The following is a 20059-nucleotide window of genomic DNA, read 5'->3' as shown; positions in this document are numbered from 1 at the left end:
AATAACCATGTTTGGAGAAGAGCACTTCAAATCTCTGACTTCTCTGTGCTTCAGCTCTTCGTAAGTGATTAAAACAGTTCCCTGTTTTTGTCCCCAAAGAAAACATCCAATGCAGAATCACAGAAGAGAATCATGGAATTGTTTAGATTGGAAAAGACCTTTAAGATTATCATGTTTATGGCCAACCCCAAAGCCTTCTGAAAACAGAGGGATTAAATGAAAATACTGTAATAAATTTAGTTGTATTAATTTGAGCCAGAAGAAATAGAGAAGTTTAATTACCAAGGCTGAACTGGAAAACCTCAAAAACTGCTCCTGTATGGCTTGTGTCTGCTTTAGCTCCTCTGATAAACTGGATACTTTTACAAAAAAAGAGCTTAAGAGTTTGTTCAGTAACATTTTATCATTGGAAAACTAAAAGCCAAGCTCATCACTCAGTAAAGAAAATGTTTGCCTCGAGTAAGAAAAAATAAGAAAATAAGACTCAGGTTTCTGTTTTCTTCTGAAGTCAACTTTTAAATCAGCTGTCAAAAAAATCTGGTCTTTGGCTTGACTTTTAGTAAAATCTGAGTTACTCAAGTTCTCATATAAAACCACAGATAAATGTACATTAGCCAAGTAAACCTTAATGCATTCCTGGCTAGTTAGACTAGCCAAGTATACCTTAATTCATCTTTCTTCTGCAGGGGGTTTTAGACAAATACATGTTTATGTTAAACTGCTAACACTAATGTCTACTTGTAAATATTTTCAGACAGATGGCACTAAGCCTTTCCTTCTGCAGAAACAGTATCTTAAGGGGGCAGCTACAAATGCAGTGTGACCTGCCAGTGCTTGTAAAGCAAGTCATTGAAGGGCAATGAATCTTTAATCCAGCATATAGACCTCTCTAATCTAGTTATTCCAAATCTGATAGCTCAGCTGGCTGTGGCTTCTCAGGCTGTAATTGCTCAGACTCTGCAGAACAGCAAGTGGGTGCAACAAGCTCCTCTGAGCATGACTGGTGTGTCCCTTCAATCACAACCACCACCTCGCCTTGCTTTAGATCTGCTGGTCTTTAACACTTGGATCCAAAGCTTTCAATGAGTTTCTCAGGTCTTTAAAAAATCCTGCTCCCTCTGTACTGTACAGTGTTAAAGTTATGCTGACAGCTCAGGAATTGCTCAGACACCATCTCCAGGCTTGCCAGAGCTCAGGAAAGCCTTTTGGCTTTCTGCTAGTAGTGTGACCCTCCTTATTTCAGCCTCAGGGAAGGGTTTGCTGTGGATATCAGTGAGGATACTCATTTTTTACAATGTACAGGGACCTCACAAAAGGCCTTTAAAGGCAGATGTGGGAGAGGACAGAGATTTGCTATGGTCAAAGGCATGCAGTCTTGAAGGAACTTTCTAAATCTTGCACCAAGTTCTGCAGGGTTCCTTTTCATCTGCTGAACACCCAACAACTGCCCTCATATGTTCAAGAGAAGCTCTAACACATGAGCTCTATATTAGGGACAACAGAGACCATTCACATTGCAAATTGCTTTAACACATCCCACCAGGAACCCTGGATTCCCAGGCCGTCCCCTGGCCACCAACCTCCCTGACCTTTGGGGAGAGGCCACAGGGGGGGTGGTCCCTGGCAGGCACCTTTGTCCCTCTGCCCAGAAACAAGTCCTTTTGCTCGAGACAGGGGTCTCCAGCAAGGAGCAGGTCATGAAGGCTGTATAGCATGAAGTGAGGGGAGAAACGGATGGACATGTTTTGATCCTTGCACTTTCTGTTAACATCTCAGCTTCCTGCAGGAAATCTTGTCTCAATCTGACCTGCAGTCTGAAAAACAAGAGTCGAGTTTCCTCTCATTTGGTAGGTCTTTTGACACTCCAAACGCAAGAAAAATAACACCCGGAAATAGATATGTGCCTGTTCAAGACACACTTAGGAAAGCATTCACCTCCTGTGCAGCTCTTGCATGATGAAAGGTTTTGCTAAGAAATGTCCATTTTGGGTTAAACAGAACTCTAAGTCTGAGACAGTTTTGTTTATATCATTTACATCCAGTAATGCCTTCTTGGCACAGAAACCTCTGCGCCGGCTGCCAAAGTTTAAAAGAGTCAAAGCTGAGGTCGCTGTCAGAGGTAGGAACAATACATCATCTGCCCAGAGCGGGCCCCTCGCAACGCGCCAGGGCCTCAGCTCCTGCACTCACGGGAAGACAAAAACTTTTACGAAATGGAATATAGTGAGGAAAATAAATTATTTCTATTACTAAATGACAGGCTGGAATTTCATTTTGTGACTCCAGGTTTCATATAGTTTTATCTACATTTAAAGCTACCTTCTTAATCAACAGTGAAAGAGCACAGCTTGAAGTGTGATCTCAGCAAGCAAACCTAAAACATCACAATCTGCTTCAGATAAATTATAAAATAACAACTGAGAAATCTGGTTTCAGAGTAGATTTGAGGGGTTTTTTTTCTTCCCATGCTGTGACTGTTAGAGGAATTAATCTATTATTTTACTAATTTCAGTTGCAATGTATGTTAGAGAAAGATGGTTATATAAGAACACCTCAGTATTTCAAGGATCACTGATGCCCAAATCCTCTTAAAAACTATTGCTAGTCCTCTATTCTCTATTTTCAGGGTGCAATGACTGTACAATAGATCATTTGCTTTCTTTTCAACCACAAGTATCCACAGCCCTAATGACTACTTCCAAAATAGTTGCCTAGCAGGCTTCCTTAATATGAAGAAATACAGGCTGCAACTCCCCTGCAAAGACCACTGAGATCCCTGGAACTCCTAGAAGCAAGAGAAATCTGTGAGACCAAGCTGATCCCCTTAAAGTGTTTGCTTGGTTGGCATTTAGCTGGATGAGATGTAAATACAGATTTCCAGGTACCCACAATCCTTCTGTGTAAGGTATTGCACTTGTGTTCATTGAAAAGACACCAAATCCTGCCACATGCAGGGAGTAGGTGTGGGTGGCCAGCAGGAATTTATCTCTGCTTTGCATATAAGCTCAAGTTCTGGATCATGAGGGCATTTGCTAATCTTCAAACCAAATTTGTCAAAACACAAAACGTATTTCTTAAGAAACAGGTTTGGAAGACCAGGCAGAAGTTCTCCCATCAGCAGCAGTTGAAGGAGTTAAGAAAAAGGGTCTACATGAGGCTCCTTAAAACTCCTCTTAGTCTAAGTACTGGATTTGTTACTAGTTGCTTACACCAAAATATATGACAGAAAGTAAGGGGCTAGGCTTGTGATATGTTAAAATTTAAAACCCACCAAAACTCCCCACAGCTGTGCTGGCCTGGCTAGACAATGAGGGACAGGGACAAAGGACTCGTAACCCAGCATTTATTCTGCTTTCCTCAAGTGAATCTGTCTATAATTTTAGATTCTACTTTTAGCAGATCACAAATTGTTTGCTATGGTTCTGAGAGTGAGAACCAACCTGCAGGATAAATGAAGTGATCCAGGCTTTTACACTTATGAAATACTGTCTGTCTGAATTGTGTCAGCATTACTGTAAGATTTGAATAGCTTTGTGAAATTCAATTAGTTGCTTTGATCTATTATAATTACTCTGGAACCCACACAGAACCTAAGTAAACCATGAGGAAAAGACTTATATTCTCTCCATTTAATTTAGTAATTTCATTGTCACTTTCTAAAAGAGGAAGAGCAATTCCAGAGTTAGCAAAATGGGCATCAGGCCATTGGCAATTTTTCTGGGGAAGACAAAGTGGGGAGAGGTATGGGTATTAATTGTGACGTTTCATTAATCTGTTCAGAAAATGGAAGGTTATGCCCAATATCACTCTTTAGGTAGCATTTCTATGTATGCATCTAATTTGGATAACAGGATACAGCTGCTTTCGTTCCTACGCAAATATATATATCAGAATTGTATGATTTGCCTTTGTAGTATCTGTGCCTGCACTTCTTGGCAAGTGCACTGTCATTATTTTTCATGCTTCTTAAAGCATCATGGAAAAGATTCTCTGGTCTTAGATTTAAATTTCACTTAAATTGTGTTTCAAAGTCCTTTTATGGTGCACTTAAACTCTGATCTAGAAAACTTTCCTTGGTGTTAATCCTCACCTGGCATCTGTCAATGCAATCTTTTCTTCTAGTTGTCAATTACCAAAGTAACAGGACCATCTCTACAAGTTATCTATCTTGTACAAGTACTGAAAATCCCCCAAATGTAACCAAAAAGGCCTGGGTAGGGGGGGAAGAGTGGCATTGGCTTTGGGATAAAAGCAGTTCACTACACCTCTTGGTTACCTAATTCATTCCATACATTTCATAAATTTATATATTGGTTCAAGTCAGACTCGGTTGTCTGATCATTTGTGCAGTTCACTGGAGAAGGATCTTCCTCTTCTCTTCTGAATAACTGAGTCTGTGTCTGCAGAGCAAAAGAGGAGTGGATGAAAAATCATTACCCAACACACAGTTACATCACCCCTTTGTTTGGGTGCTTTGGCATGGAAGACACTGTAAACGCATAAAATAACTGTAAATGAAAGCTCTGTGTATAAAATATAATTGCAACAAGAATTCTACATCCTTTTGCCTCCAATTATAGGTTGGTGTGTTTTGCTTTTCTGTATACTGCCTGACAGGCTTTTTCCAAGATGTGAATATATTTGTGAGGCAGAAGAAGCATGCCAGTGTTTCTCCCAATGAGGAGTTTGCATAGATACAAAATCCCAAGTGATTTAAAAAAATTGGCAATGATTTTCAGCTAATCAGGAATAATAAATATAACTAGTCTATCTTCTGTTCTTGATTTTATTTTTCTTTTCAAGCTATCAAAAAGAAATCAATAGTAAAGCAAAAAGTGCATATTCCTCTTCTTGAAGATTTGATTTACTTTCAGCAATTAATATTTTAGTTCTTGCCAGCTTTTCAAGCATGGTTCTGATTGTGATGTGAAAGCAAGTAGCTGCAGATTACTATGGTGGATAATAATTTCACTGTAAATAAAGTAAAGCCCAGGTGTAAGTCATGTTTTCAGTAGTTAAAGCTGAAGGTAGGGCAGGTGTGCTGCAGAGCTACAGCAGCATTTGCTGGGGGCAGGGGCAGTTTGTTGGTAAGGACACAACACAAGAGGCTCTGGCTGTTGGAGTAAATTCAACACACCCCCTTCTTACTTCTGGGAACTTTTGCTGTTCTTAGTCAGGTAAGGAAGCCAGAGTAAAAGTAACATAATTGTATTTAGAACACTTTCTTTGGTGAATCACATTTGGCTCTTGTGCATTTCTTCCTGCAATCAAATTGCTATTAGGTAAATCAGCCTAAGTGTCAAGAGTAAGGAGAGTATTTGCTACATGCAGGACTGTCCACTTGCAAAAACACACACAAACAAAGCACTTAATCCTGGACAACAGAGAAGCCTAAAGCCATACCAAGGTGCTACAAATGGAAGAGTGTCATTTGGATAATAATTTGAGTTTCACACTTTTTATACAAGATATAGATCTTATTTTCCAACTCCACTTCCTATACTACATTCACACGTGGGGTTTTTATTTCCCAGGCAAACGTGGGTGTTTTTCAAAGGCTACAGAAGTAGCAAAGCAGGAGGCCACAGCTGCAGAGATAAGAACTGGGTGGAAAAGAGAATGCTTATAGACATAAACCCCTGATTTTTTGCATTTTAAAGCATATGTCCAATTGGAATTAGGAACAGAATAGTTATTAGCTCAAATAGCTGTAATAGGATCTAAAATTTTGAGACCAGTGTACAGTGGGCTGTGAAAGCTCACTTTGTGTGCTGAGGCAGCAGCATCAAAAGGGCTCTGGAGCTGGCTGCATTGGGAGAACACAGGCTGGTCTTGCCAAGATCTCCAAATGCATGTTGTCCTCTGATTAACATAAGAGATTCAGCTCCCTGGAATCTCTTATGAGGTCTGATGTGAGAATTGACATTTAACTTCCTGAAAAGCATTTTAGAATTGCTTGGCACTTTAAGTAGCCACAAAATACCGGTAGAGTATAATCATCCTGAGGCAGAGAGCACAAGTCCCTGCAACACAGGAATTGTTATGCTAGTGTCCTTTCAATAAAATTTAGAGAAGGTTGAGAGCACTCCAATGTTGGTACTTACAGTGAGAAAAAAAAATTAAAATTAGGAAATAAATAGTTAACATTACTATTAAAGGACATATTCAGGTACTGTAGACTGCTACTCTGTCAGTCTGTAGCTGAGAAAGCAAGAAGTCCTCATTTGAGTGCCTAGCACATTAAGCACCCTGTGGATCAAAAACATGCTGTGTGTTAGAGTAACTAATAATGTTGCTCAAAATTAAACAAATTGGACATGTTTTGGAACATATGGCAATTTCTGCTAACCTGCCTCTCTGTTGATTTTGCCTTCAGACCATACTGGTTGTGAGCAGCCTCCTAAAAGGCATTTGGTTTTCCCTTTTAAATCTTTTAAACGTGGCTGTTCCCAAAGATACTGACTTAATTCAGGGAGCCAATGGCCTGATCTGGTATAGCAATCCTTATATTCTTCTGATACTAAGAGAATGGAGATATTTTTTTTAATCTCATAATTACCCTCCAAATTACTTCATCTTGGCCAAATAACAGATCTTTCTTCATCAGGTATCAGCCTAGTATTTACCCCCCTAATTCTGTGAAAGACAGAGGGACAACAAGTTAAAATAAAATAAAATATATTTTCTGTAGAACTCCCAATTTCCTTCCCTATGTTTTTGTTCTTTCAGTATTTCATCAGTTTTTGTTGTTAGTTCATGAATGTCACTATCTTCTTTGGGAAGTTACCTAATCTACCCAAGTGCTTTAGACTTGCTTGTTTCACAGGGATTTAAATGTTATTTTCCACAGCATACTGTAAACTTTTTTTAACTCCACACATTTTTCTTTCCAAGCAAGTGATCCATACTTTACTGCAGCAAACTGAACTAGCTGGTGTGCTCTCATTCCCAGTCAGTTCCCCTCTTGCCTATAAGGACTGGATCTGGAAGTCTCTAAGTCAGAAACATGAAAATGGTGGTTATTTTCTCATCTAGTACGTACAGTTATTTGTGCTTAAATAAAATCTGTTTTAGATCCAGAAAGTGGCTGCTGTAGAGGCTTCTAGAAGGAATTTTGCTCTTGAAAGACACAGAGTAGAGAAAAAAAAAAGTAACTATTATATTGTGATAATTTCTAGTTGCTGCTTGCTGTCTCTTCTTGACCAAAGACAGCACTGACCTGGTAGGATGCCTCCTGTTAGTGTAGAAAAATATCTTATGAGTCTCTTGCCCCCTTACTCTAGGTTTTTTTAATTATAACCCTCAATGATAAAGCCACAGATACCTGGCTGTGTCTCAAAGGCATTAAATTCCACATAACCAGCCTCACAACAAAACCTCAAATACTTGGCTCTGATGGATGGTGTTATAATGAGGGTGGAGCTCAGTTCAATGGCCAATTTATTGCATCTTAATGGTCTAACATGCTTTTATTTCATATCTAGGACAACAAATGCTGCCATAAAGTTTGGCTTAAAGCAGGTCTGTTTTGCAAAACGAGTCTTGCATACAGAACAAAACACTCATTGTTGTTTTACTGTTTAAACCTTTATTATTGTTTTTTTTTTCCCTTGGTACAATGGGCTTTTATGCACCAAACAGCTGTGTTCATCATGTTTATTTAGAAGGCATCCATTGTAGTGGAAAAAGTCTGGAGGACAAAAATCTTGAAGTACAAGACTACTCTGTGGGTGCTGGCATTTTTATTTTTTTGCTGTCCTGTTCCTTTGGTCAGTATGCAAGTCACATACACAGGCAGTGCCATGCAGACTTGCAAACCCTGTATAATAGCAACTTTTCACAAGTGCTGTCTCTTATTCCAAGTGTTCTTCTCCAGAAAGTTTCAATTGCAAGGCAACATACAGGACACACAACTATTTTACACCCTATGATCCTATCATTTTTCAATCTGTTGCTATTTTGGACCCTCATTAGGTCACTTTCCAAATATTGTGTACAGCTATGTGTCAATCATTGTCACAGCTCGGCTCCAGGCTAAGCCAACCCAGGACAAAACCGTGAGGGGAAAAAAAATGCCAACCAAAGCAAGTACTGTGTAGAAAACAGTCAACAGTTTGACTGTGGAAAGCTATGTGTCGTTCCAAAGATAGCATAGGCCCACTTGCTGCAGAAACAGCATACAGTACTAATGCTCTCCAAAATAATTTTATGCGGTTGAAATGTGTAGTGTATACCCAATGGCATCTGCAAATAAACAGATGTTAGAATCTCAAGAATTAAGAGCATGACATTGTCGGAAACTCTTGGGTGACTCCTGCCAAAAAAGCAGTCTGGTTTCCCGTTTCTGGAAAGAACAGAGCATATAAGATATTGACATAACTTCTTTTGAGCAACAGTATCTCTAGCACCTTCTAAACCCTTGAATGAAAGCTGCTGTACAAGCAGGCAGTGTTAGCTGGGAAATTAGAGGGCTTCCTACTTCCTTCAGGGTATATCCAGCAGGGCAGATGCATTCCCATGCCATAGGAGATAGCTGTGCTCCTTTCCCTCTTTTCAGGTTACTATGTATTAGGACATAGTTCAGGTGAATACTGGAAATATAGAAGTGTCTCCATCAGCCACATAGTCAGTGCTATCGTCACAGGCTGGAAAATGAATGGCAACAAACTAACAGGCCTTATCTTTAAAAATAATAAAATATCTGTATAGAATGAAATGGCTTCTTATTTCCTGAATGGTGAATGTTCTTGGCTTTCTACAGAGCTGAAATTCTCAGTTGCTGCTGCTGTTCGTGTGCCTCAGGAAACTGTAATGAGGTTAAAAAGAGCAGAATAAAGTTACAGCTTGCGGGTGATAGGAATCCACACAGAAGGTGACTTCTGGGATCTGAAAACAGCACAGCTGGGGGGAGGCTGCACAGGGACTGACTGCTTGGAGCTGGGGCAGAGACAGGGGCCTGAAGAAGGCCTGGAATAGCAGGCAAATTATGTTCCACAAGAAAGGTTAGGGGGGAAAATGGAAAGAACTATAAGCCAAGTGGAAAGGGAGTGTGACAAAAGGATTAGCCCCTACTTGCACAGAGTATAGTAGAAGCCGAAATGAACTAGGGAACTGTCAGGAAGAGAAAACTGTTTCTCAGAGACTGTTTCAAAGGCTTCCTGAATGCAGACTCCATTTACTTGTTTCTTCCTTTTTATCCCAAAAAATAAAAGACCTGCTGTGAGCAGAATGTATCCCAACTTCAACAAACATGGGCCTGAACAGAGTCCCATCTGGAATCCATGCTGGCCAAGCTCCTGGAGGCTTGCTGCTACCTGGGTAACATAAAGTTTGAAAGCCTAGCAGGAAGGGGTAAAATCTACAATTTGTCACCAACAGGTAGGTAGCTAATAGTTTAAATTGCACTTCCTGCTAATCTTTTTGCAAAATCAATGTGCTTGTTAGGTCTATATGTTGTTGAATGCCCATGTCATGTCATGCTTAGTAAGACTTAATCAGGTTGAACGAGTTTCAAACTACATACTCTCAAATACAGTACCTATTTTGAGATTGGATGTGCTTTGTTAAATTCTTAAAGAAAGAATTTCTAATTAAAGGAAAACATGTCTATATAAATCTGGCTCTCAACTTTTAGTAGCTCTATTACAAGAGCACTTGGGGAATTTGATTTGGTTTTAATTAATAACTCCATAACTTTTCTGACAGAACAGAAGGGTGTACTTTGACCAAGAATACATTTTAAGTCGACGTTTAACATAAAAGGTGCTGGAAGAACTTTGAAATGTCATTCTGTAGGAAGTGCCAGAGCAGGTTGGGATGTATAGTCCATCTGACCATATCAAACAAAGCCGCTGTTGAATGCCTCCGGCAAGAGTCCCACAGTAGGGTGCCAAACTCTAGCTGGGTCTTTTCTGGAGAGGCTGGGAGCTGTGGCGTGTGAGGTGCCACCTTGCAGGATCTCTCTCCACACATGTGAAACCCCTCCAGTGCAGAAGTGCTTGACCTCAACAACTTCCTGTAACAGGGAGTTCCACAGCGAATTGTCTTTGCATATCCCAGTTTTTTAGCTTCCTTCCCTTTGGTTACATTTAGTCTCGTTTTGCATTACGAAACGTGCACAAAACTTTTTTGCTGTTTTCATCACGTTCCTGTTTATATTTATTCCTTTCAAATAGTGCCTGCCTTTGATCTCTCATAAGCCATATGCAGTCTTATATCAAGCTTTTTAAGTAACGCTTTAGGGGGAAAAAAATAAAAGGGGGGGGGGTGGTGGCGGCGGCGGTGGTGGTATTTTTGCACGTTATGACGGATGTAGCACTTTTTGCGTGTCCTGCCCCCCGTCCCTCCGGCTGCGCACGGGAAATCCGTGTAACCATTGACCAGACTGTCAACACGGGCGCCCCGCGCCGCTGGCGGGCGGCGGGAGGAGGCGGCGGCCGCGCCAATGCCGCGGCGGCGGCGCCTCGCCCCGGCCCGTTAGCGGGACGGGCAGCGAGGGAGCGCCGGGCGGGAAGGAGCCGGCTAGGCAGGAGGACAAGGAGCCTGCGCGGGTGGCCGAGCCGCCCCGGCGTGCGCGGCGGGGAGCGGGGCTGCCCCGCTTGGGGCGGGCTCGGTGCCGGCCCGGGGAAGGGGGCAGGAGGCTGCCGAGGCATCATGGCGGTTGTGGCCCGGGGGGGCCGGGGGCTCCGCGCCGGGCGGCGCGGCGGACTCACCTCGCTCCGCTGGAGCTGGAAGAAGCTGTTGAGATAGCTGGAGCTGAGTGACGAGCCCAGCTCCGGGGTGCTCTTGGTGTAGCCGAGGTCGGGGTGCTGGGACGAGGAGGGCTCGGGTCTGAAGGCATCGAAGGCGCTGGCCTGGTGCGTGTCTTGCAGCGAGAGATAGACCCAGTTGAGGAGCTGGGCGGGCTGGTACACGGGCGCGGCGCTGGTGTCGATGGTTGACAACAAGCTCATCTTTCCCCCCGGCTCCGCCGGCGCGGCTGGCCCCGCGGTGCCGGTCCCCCTCCCCGCGCTCCGGCAGTGCCGCTCTCCCGTCCCTGCCCGGGGCGCTTCCTCCTGGCCGCCCGGAGGAGAGGACGGGCCGGGGGCTCGCTGCCGCGCCCCGCGCCGCTCTCGCTCCCCTAAGGCCGGCGGCGCCCGCGCAGCCCCAGTGCTCCGCGCAGCACGGGCATCGCTGCCGCCGCCCGCGGGCTCCGCAGGAAACTTTGTGCGCGCTCCGTCCCGCCCGCCCGGCCGGTGCCTGCCCCGCTATCTGTCTTTATTCCCACTCCTGCAGGCAGCGGCGGGGAGGGGCTGCCGGCGCTCCGGCGGCGGCGCCGCGCCCCCATAGGCCTCCCGGCCGCCGCGGGGGTGCAGGGGCGTCCCGGCGCCGCTCCGCCCCCGCCCTGCCCGCCTGAGCGCGGCCGGAGGAGCGTGTGCGCGGAGGTGTCCCCGCGCCGCTGGCCACTCGCCCGCCGGGGTCGGACCGGCTCCCTCGCTCGCTCCCCGGCCTTCCTTTTCCTCCTTCCTGAAGGTTTTTGTGCCAAACACGCTCAAAGCCCTCCCGAGCGCTCCGCGCTGGGCCCTTTTGGGTTTGTTTTTAACTCGACAACTTTCGCTCGGCTCTTGTCAGCCCGCCCTCTCTTTTTATTCTCATTTCTGTTTCTTGCTGGTGCTGGGAGTTCATTGCAATCTGAGGTTCCTTCTCGTTAAAGCTCTGTCAGAGCTCCAGGTTTACGAAGCCCTGCGCGGCCGCTGAGGTTGTGCCAAGCCGTGCAGAGTTAGGGTTTTCCAAATAAGGCAGGCAAGCGGCGCGATGTTCCCTTTGAAATCCATCTAGGTAGCCCTGGCGTGGGCTCTTGGGGAGCCTGGCTGTGGTGGGATGCCCGGGAGTTAAAGCTGAGTAGGCCTTTTAAGGAGTCGGTAGCACAAAAGAGGATGATGAATGATTCCTGCTTTAGGAAGGAGCCTGAGTGGGTAAGCTGGTAATTACAGTTCAAAAACTCTTCCCTGCTGCCTTCCCTGCAATGAGTGGAACAGGGCGGCTATTTCTTGCTTTGGTACAAACATCGTAGTAATCAAACTAGGAGTTTTCAAAGGAGCTCCCAGGAGGTAATTTAAAAACTTGATCATAGCTCCCTATGCTTTTTGCCGAGTGACAAAAGGGTAAAAATTAATGTGTCTTCCCAATATGACTTTGGGGGGGGGGAAATAAAGCCTTCTTTACTTAGATAACAGGGAAAAAAAAAATCTGACCTTTGAAACATCAAAGTTGGCGTCTTGGTTTGCTGTAATAAGCCATACATCTCTGCCAAGATAGGAAAAAAGTCACTCTTCTGAAAAGGTCTGATTACAAGCAACAGAACGTGAGAGTCAGTGTACACACAGTAGAAAATGCTGTTCAGTCGTCAGCTGCAAACACCAAAGATGGATGCATTAAACTTTTGAGAGCTGCTAGTTAGGACAGCAGAGCTATATGCTTGCAGGAATTTAAATGCAGGTGAAGATTCTAACTTTCCAGAACTGCAAGGTCAAGGGTAGAGCAGCTGAATCAAACTGAATTCCTTTAGTGAGGCTACTTTTTTTTTTCCTTTTCTTTTTTTTTTTTCAGTGACAAAGTCCTTGCAGCACAGATTCAGTTCACTCTTTTGTACACTCTCTTGGTTTAGAAGCCCTTTGAGGCACATTTAAATAAGTGTGCATCAGTATGAGAAGGAACAAACTTCCACCAGTGTAAAGGTGGAATTTTTCATAACAGAAGAATTCAATCAAATTGCATCCTATACTCAAACAGTTGCATAATGTTTTAAAGAAGGAAAAGGTGGATGATGCTTACTGACTTAAATTGTGGAGGAGGATTTTCCATGATTTGCTGGTAAATGAAGAAAAACCCCAAGAAACAGATAGCACATCTGAGGAACTTGCCTTTCTGGCAGATGGTATTTAAGAAGTCAGGATATGGTAGAAAGTCTAGAAGGGGGAACTAGGCTGAAGCTGCTTGTTTTGTTGTTGTGGAGTTGTTTGGATTTTTTTTTTTTTTTTTTTTGTAGGCATGCTAATTCCTTCCTTAAAGACAATTTCTATTCTTATCACTTCCCTCTTTTACTTGCTAAGTTAAATACATGTGTTTTTATTTGGCATCTCCACTGTGCACTCTGTTTAGTTAGATGCTGTGAAGGAAATAGGAATTCTGAACAGGCAGAAAAGATAACAGCGATCTTGTAGCAATAGAGGTCAAAAGCAGAGGTCAAAATAGAGTGGTCAAGGTGATACAATGTTTTGGATGAAGAGTTTTTGGTATATTTTGATATTTTTTCCCCCTAAATTGAATACAGCTCTTATTGTAGGTGGTTGGATTGCTTTAGTTAGACAACACAGTAGAGATTGCTGCAGGGCAGGGGAAGGTGGAGTTAGGGTACATTTGTTGCAGCAGCTGCATTCATGAATGCAGCAACCCCTTATGATGTGAGGGGCACCGTGTGCTCCACCAGGTTCAAACTGAGAGCTTTTGGCTGTCATTGCCCCCTGGCAGTAGCCCTGGTAACTTCTAGATACTTCTAGCCCTTGCCCCTTCTAGTAACCATGCAGAGGAATGAGTAAATTGAATAGATGCTTTGTTTGGCCTATCAGGAAAGGAAAAGGCTGCAAATACATGCATTATGAGCAGCTTAACTGAAAAGTGCCCACTCTTTGAGGTTCAGTTGTCATCCCAGTCTCCTGTGCAATTTCTTCTGGAACAGTTTCAGGCTGTTCCTTCTCATTTCTGTATTTAATACTGCTCTTAGCTTAGCAAAATGCTGCTGCCACACTTGTTACAGTCCACTTAGGTTCAAGATGGCAATTTTTTCACTGGAAGTTCACTCCACCTCTGGGAGTAGTAGATGAGTGAGGAGAAGATGGATACAAATGGTCTGTTTAGCAGAGACATGACAGTACAGAAAAAGGTGCTAATATCGATTGCATCTATTCTTCTCAGAAATACTTGAGACAAAGGTGCCCAATAAGGTAGTTAGATGGCTTTGAAATATCTTCCAGACATGCACAATATCTTCCTTTGATTATTTTGGGACAGAGTATAAGTGACATTAACTACATGGATTTTACATCAGCCTTATGTTGCCAAAACATCCATGAATCCTCTTGGTTTTATTCAAGTACTGCTAATGAAGTAACAAACAACTGGAACTTTAAGATCAAACTTTGAATAAATGGAATAGCTTAAGTGACTTGGAAAATAGAAGCCTTGAAACAAGTCAAAGGCAAACACAGAGACAGGATTCAGCTGCTTCAGTCCTATTGTTTAAGTGGTAGTGTAATTTATCCAAAATCTCCTTATAACTGCTCATTCAGCCTGTCCCCTTAGTGAACTGGACATCTTGTGGCTGCACCCTTCCCACAATATCTTTGCAGGAGTGAGGAACATAATTTTCCACTTCTGGTCAGGACTTGTTTCATAATCTAATGTATTTATGTTCTTGCTGCCAATGTTCATACCTTTAGTGATGTCAGCCTTTAAACTATATATGTGATTTAAATTTTTTTTTAAGAATTTTTTTATGCTCCTCCATATTTTAAAAATTAATGTGCCCTACTACAAATATCCTGGATTGTTGTGCTTTTAAATTTGTCTTGGTCTGAATTGCTGTCTTCTTAGTCATCTTCTAGATTAGATGGGGCTCCAGTAGGAAAATAGAACGAATACCCAAAACTGCCAATAAGGCTAGAGAACATGTGTAACTTGAACCCACTGTATTCTCCAGTTTCTGTAATCAGTATATACATAATGCAACAGGCCGTTCATGTGCAGCGTGGCTGAAATATTCCAAACAAATGTTTTTCATCTGCTGCAGCAGAGATTCTTATCTTATTATAAAATAAGTTTGCTATGTGGTGGAATCTGTGTGAGCACTCTGAATTATGAGAAGGCAGTTCAGCAGAGCTGTAAACTGTGAAAGCACATCTGCATGTGGCATTTGTGAGTTATGGATGTTAAAACCACTTGTGCTGGCTGGATAGGTACAACATTTCCACTGCCAGCAGTGAAAAGTAGCATAAACCAAAGTTAGTTAAAGTGAGTCTGGGAAATGCTTGTGCTTGGGTATGGAGCACCATGGATTTTTGCACCTATCTAAAGGATCAGCTGCAACCCAGTGCTTAGGTACAAAAGTAAAAATTTGTGTTTTCTTCCTCCTTTAGTTTTGACATAGAAAATCCTGGAAATATATGGATATAAAGGTATAGTTCATCCATATGCAGAATGTTAGTAAATATATACCATATGCCGTAACGATTTGCTGTGGATAGTGTGTGAAGCACAATTCCTGCAAGACTGTCTCAAACCACCAAGTAGGTAATTGGTGTAACAGATCCTTTTGGAGCACACAGATTCTGCACCTGGCCAGTTTGCGGTTTCAAGTCCTGGGGCCTCCTTGCTTGCTCTCTGTTAAGATGTCAGTGCATTGCTGAGTAATTGCATGAAATAAGCCTGGATATGAGTAGCTGTGTGAGAAATAGTGGTTTGATCTTTCTGTATTGTTTTACAAAGCTTCCTGTACCTTCTTCAGCTGCAGCACAGTCATCTGAATTGTTCCATTATTTCAGTTTTGAAAGGTAGTATCTCCTTGTTTCTAGTACTGAACTACATAGTTCGGCATCCATGTCCAAAACAGTAGCTGAGGTATCTTGTTCCTTCTCCTTAGCCCATCCTAACCCGTTTCACTTGCTTGATCCAGGAATCCAAGAGAGGGAGTCCAAGGAAAAGAGCAGGGCAGATGAGAAGAGCAGTAGCAGTTAGGGAGAAGTGGGTGAAGGGGAGCCATCTGCCTTACCTGGAAGTGTCTGTGTTGGAACAGCTGCTGATGGTTGCTTCTGCAGCCAGAGAAATGCCAGGCAAGTGCAGAGGCCCAGGGATTTTGTCACCTGGGGATCCCTCTAATCTGCCTTATGCTCCAGGAGACCCTTTACTGAGGGTTAAATGGCCTCAGTGCTTTGTAACTGGTTCCCAGCTGAAGAATAAGTTAGGTGCTATTTATGGAGCCCCTTAAAGAATACAATAGAAATCCTCAAGCAATTACCCAAGGAGGGAAAGGAGGATTCTTCACTTGATCCTTTTGAAAATGCGTGAAGGGTTTCATTTGCATTTTTCTGTGTGTCCCTTTACTGCATATAGTATCTCTGCCCATCTACTCTCACCAATTCCATGGTACTGCAGGCTCCAGGAGACAGAGCTAGTGCCTAATTGTTTGCCACTTCTCTTTTTCCCTAGGATCTCCACTAGATTTTTTTCTTCCAATAACTATAAACCCTGCTTGCTGAGGTAGAGCAAGGCTTTGAGTTAGAGCAACTGTAGGAGACAAAAAAGAATGCCAGAGATAAACATACATGACATGGATGGAAGTGACAGGAAGGAACTGATGGGACCTGCAAACAGAGTGGCTGCGCTGGAATTGGAGGCTGTGATTGTATCTAAAATTATCTTTTGATTAATGGAGTGTTTGACTGCTTTTTGGGATTGTCCTGAAGACAGATTGGGTCTGGAAGCAGTATTTTATTCATGGTATGGCAATCTGCTGGCACCCCAGCGATCACAGAGCATACTGCTACTACCTATGTCAGTGCTGCACTCTCACTAATTTCTTCTTAATGCTTTCTTTACATACCCAGGATTGTCAGTGGGTTTGCTTTTTCTGTTTTATCCCCACTTTCTGTTAGTCCGGATGACAGAATGATTTATTTGTTCATGAGTGTAAATATCTTGTCCATGCTGAGCTGCCATGTTAATTCTAGAGTAGGCTAGAATTAGTTGCCAATCTTAATTGGCACTAACCCTGTTGCAGGGAAGTTTGTTTCCTAGGTACTTTGAGTCAGCACAATATTTTTATCAGACTTGAAAACGCTCCAAGCAGGTTTCAGGCAATTCTTCAAATAGAAGGAATGAACTGCAGATGACTGAAGACACAAGGTTTTTATTTTCTGAAACTTGGACCTCTGTCTCACACAAGGGCTCAGTTCTTGCCTCAGTCAGCACACCTCACACCTACAGTGTTTGTCAGGACCATCTGCCTTCGAGCTGCCTGGTGCTTTTACAGCTCTGTGCAGGAAGGGGCTGTTCCCTGCTACTGTCCACCAAGGCCTAAAAGTCACCAGCTTTTATAACACATATGACTGTACAGGTTTTGGATTAGATTTACTACATCAGTCCTGGTATATGGTTTTTTGGGAGCAGTGATATAGGTGCAGACAAATATGGACTAAATTCTAGTAAAAAAACCCTTTCCATATATATATATATCTGTCAATTATAGATAAAAGTCACAGTGATATTGCCTAAGTTAGCACTGCTAATGGAACACTAGAACTACTTTAAAACATTAAAAACTGTCCTCTTCCTTTTTAATCCAGGTTTTTTTCACCTCCATTAATACAGTTGACAGACATCATTCTCTTTCACATGTATGTCTTGTTTAGTAGAAGCACTACATTCCAGTCACTCATAAAGGAAAAGGAAATATTCACAAGGGGAAAAGTGCTCTTTTAAAACCTGTGTAAAAACAATTGTTGTTATACAAGTTGCTTGTCCCTACTCAAGTCCCTATTCATGTTAGCCCAGTTTAATTCAACTGAAGGCAAAAGAGAAATTTCTAGCAAGACATTTTCTTTGTTTCTTCAATGCAATCCTGAATAAGAAAAATTAAGTTATAGTGAAGGTTACGGTAAATAAATGAACCAGAAGGGTATAGGCACATGTGCCTTAGGGAAAAGTATGCCACTCTTCTTGGTGTAAAACTGGAATATTTTGAATTCTTACGGTAATTTTTCTTGCCTGCTAACCTGAAACTTTATTTTTACTCTCTGTGTTGGCCTAAACACTACTGCAGACCCTTACAATGAACTTCTCAAGTTAAGACTGGTGCCAGCCTGTGAGTACTGACCTGACCCTGTGCGATGCAGTGAGACAAGTAACTTCTTCTCCTGTAAAGGGCTGAACAAGCCTACCAGTGTCTCTATCTGAAACACAGCTGTTAATTTGGAAGTGTTAACATGTACCACCTGGTCCTGTGAGGATGGGATTAGCCAAAGGTATCATTAACACTAATAACTTGTTGAATGAAAAATAAAAATGAAAGCTGAGGAAGTCTGCAAGGGTGTAATTGCTCCAAAATTAACTTTCCAATATTTCTACCTTAGGAATGTCATATTTGCTCAGAAATGTAGACAGCTAATGAACAGATAGTATGTTTATTGATGAACAAGTGAAAAAAGGATAGTGTTTATTTTCCCAACTTTAATGTTGATTCAACCTTGTTTTCTTCCACTTGTTTAAACCCTAGCTGTAGGCCAGAGGCAGCTACAGAGTGTGCATGTGACTGTGTATCTACAGAAACACCTTCTCCAGCTGATGTGTGTCCACCCCACTGTTTCTGCCACAGCATCCCTGTCACTGAGTGAAAAACATTCATCCCAATCAGCACTGTCAGAGACATTCCTTGAAAGTGTCAGAAGTGAATTGCTGGGTAAATAAGGACATGGAGGAATGGGGGGATGTCCCAGTGTAATCTTAGTTCTCACCTTCCAAACCATAGCAAAAGGTCTTGCACTTTTTTATCCTGGGAAATATAAAGGGTAAGTATAGAAAATCATAGTTTAAATCTTTTCTTGATGTCTTACTCCTATGCTGGTTGCCTTTCATGCCTTCAGATGAAACATCTTTCAGGAAAGGGGCTTCAGCTCAGTAGCACAAACACCAGGGCTGTCAAAGGTACTGTGTGTTCCTGCCATTGCCAAATTTCAGCTTTGCTATTGGCACAGTTATGTATTGCACTCACAAAAAAAAAAAAAAAATTCCCCATCTCTGTATCTTTTAATAAAAAAATGCTACAATATAATTATATCCAACAAGAATGTATCCAGTTCTCTAGCAAAATGGGACACTACTTGAGCAAACTGAGCTGTTTTTTACATTGTTTTGGAGTTAGTGAAATTTCTACAAAAAAAGACTATATGAATTGATAATATTTTCACAGACAAACCTAAATTAAAATCATACATGTTGAGTCTGTGGGTCCCCAAACCAGCTAAATTAAAAAAAAAAAAAAAAAAAAAAAAAAAAAAAAAAAAAAAAAAAAAAAAGTTCAACTTTTAGACAGCAATTATGTGTTTATTTTACATATGTGGAATATGTAGTTTGTTTGCTACCACCTCTAGTGGTACAGATGAAATGATTGAACATATGAGATTGTTGAACCTTTTTTCTGACAGTCTAGCTTGTTTTTGCTTAGTTGCTAATGTACTTTGAATCAAGGACATGGCAGTGAGTAGGAGTTCAGCTGCTAGTCTGTGTTCATCTTTGCTGTCTTAGGTTCGGAGGAAAGGAGAATTCATGTAAAAAACCCTTCAAATGTTAGAAATGGCTTATCTATCATTTTAAGAATTAGAACACTGTCATGTACAGATTACTTCCAAAGGAACAGATTGGTTTTTATGGTCTGAAAGTTGGGGTGCAAGGTATTGCCCCTCATTAATGAGCACCAGAGGGGTCCGGAGCACAACTGAAGGCTCTGTAGAAAAAAGTTCATGTTCTGCTTTGTCAGTGGTGTCATGTTATATGTCATTTTGCCTCTGGTGTAAGCATGTGTGTTTTGACTGTATCTATATCAGAATATAGCAAAGTGGGGGTGACAAATGGTAACATTCCCAACGAGGCACAGCACAAGAAAGGATCAAGGATCATGGTTTTCAGCTGTTTCTTTCTAGGTCATCAATGACTTGCATGAAGATGTTGGTATCCTGCATCTGTTTCCCTATTTTGCCAGATGTTTTGAGGTGAGATAAGAGGATTCATGCGGCTAGGAAAAAACCCCACAACCACTTATCTCTATTGTGATTTTTATTGTGTTAGCAGAAAAATATCAGGCATCCCTTGGCAAACTGAGTGTTACCAAAATGTTTCACTTTTCTTAAGCTTACCTAAATTTAGTAGAAAATTCAACAATATATTAGAAATAAAATCCTTTATTTATTTTAAAACTTTCCCCTTGATGAACTGAAAATATGACTGGGCTGCAATTACTGCCAAAATTATG

At 42.1% G+C, this 20059-nt stretch overlaps 1 protein-coding gene across 1 annotated transcript in view; it reads right to left on the bottom strand.

Annotated features, from left to right (window-relative positions):
- ZCCHC24 (zinc finger CCHC-type containing 24) overlaps positions 1-11330 on the bottom strand; it is a 106423-nt gene extending 95093 nt beyond the window's left edge. The window contains exon 1 of the mRNA XM_041475471.1: positions 10713-11330. Coding sequence (XP_041331405.1) covers positions 10713-10952 — 240 coding nt within the window. The 5' untranslated portion in view covers positions 10953-11330. The remainder of the gene's footprint in view (positions 1-10712) is intronic.
- Between the last annotated feature and the right edge of the window lie 8729 nt (positions 11331-20059).

The sequence above is a fragment of the Pyrgilauda ruficollis genome, unplaced genomic scaffold (genome assembly GCF_017590135.1).
Source record: "Pyrgilauda ruficollis isolate IOZ18807 unplaced genomic scaffold, ASM1759013v1 scaffold11, whole genome shotgun sequence".
NCBI classification, from domain to species: Eukaryota; Metazoa; Chordata; class Aves; order Passeriformes; family Passeridae; genus Pyrgilauda; species Pyrgilauda ruficollis.
The sequence above is the reverse complement of the archived record's forward strand: the minus strand, read 5'-3'. Positions and strand labels throughout refer to the sequence as shown.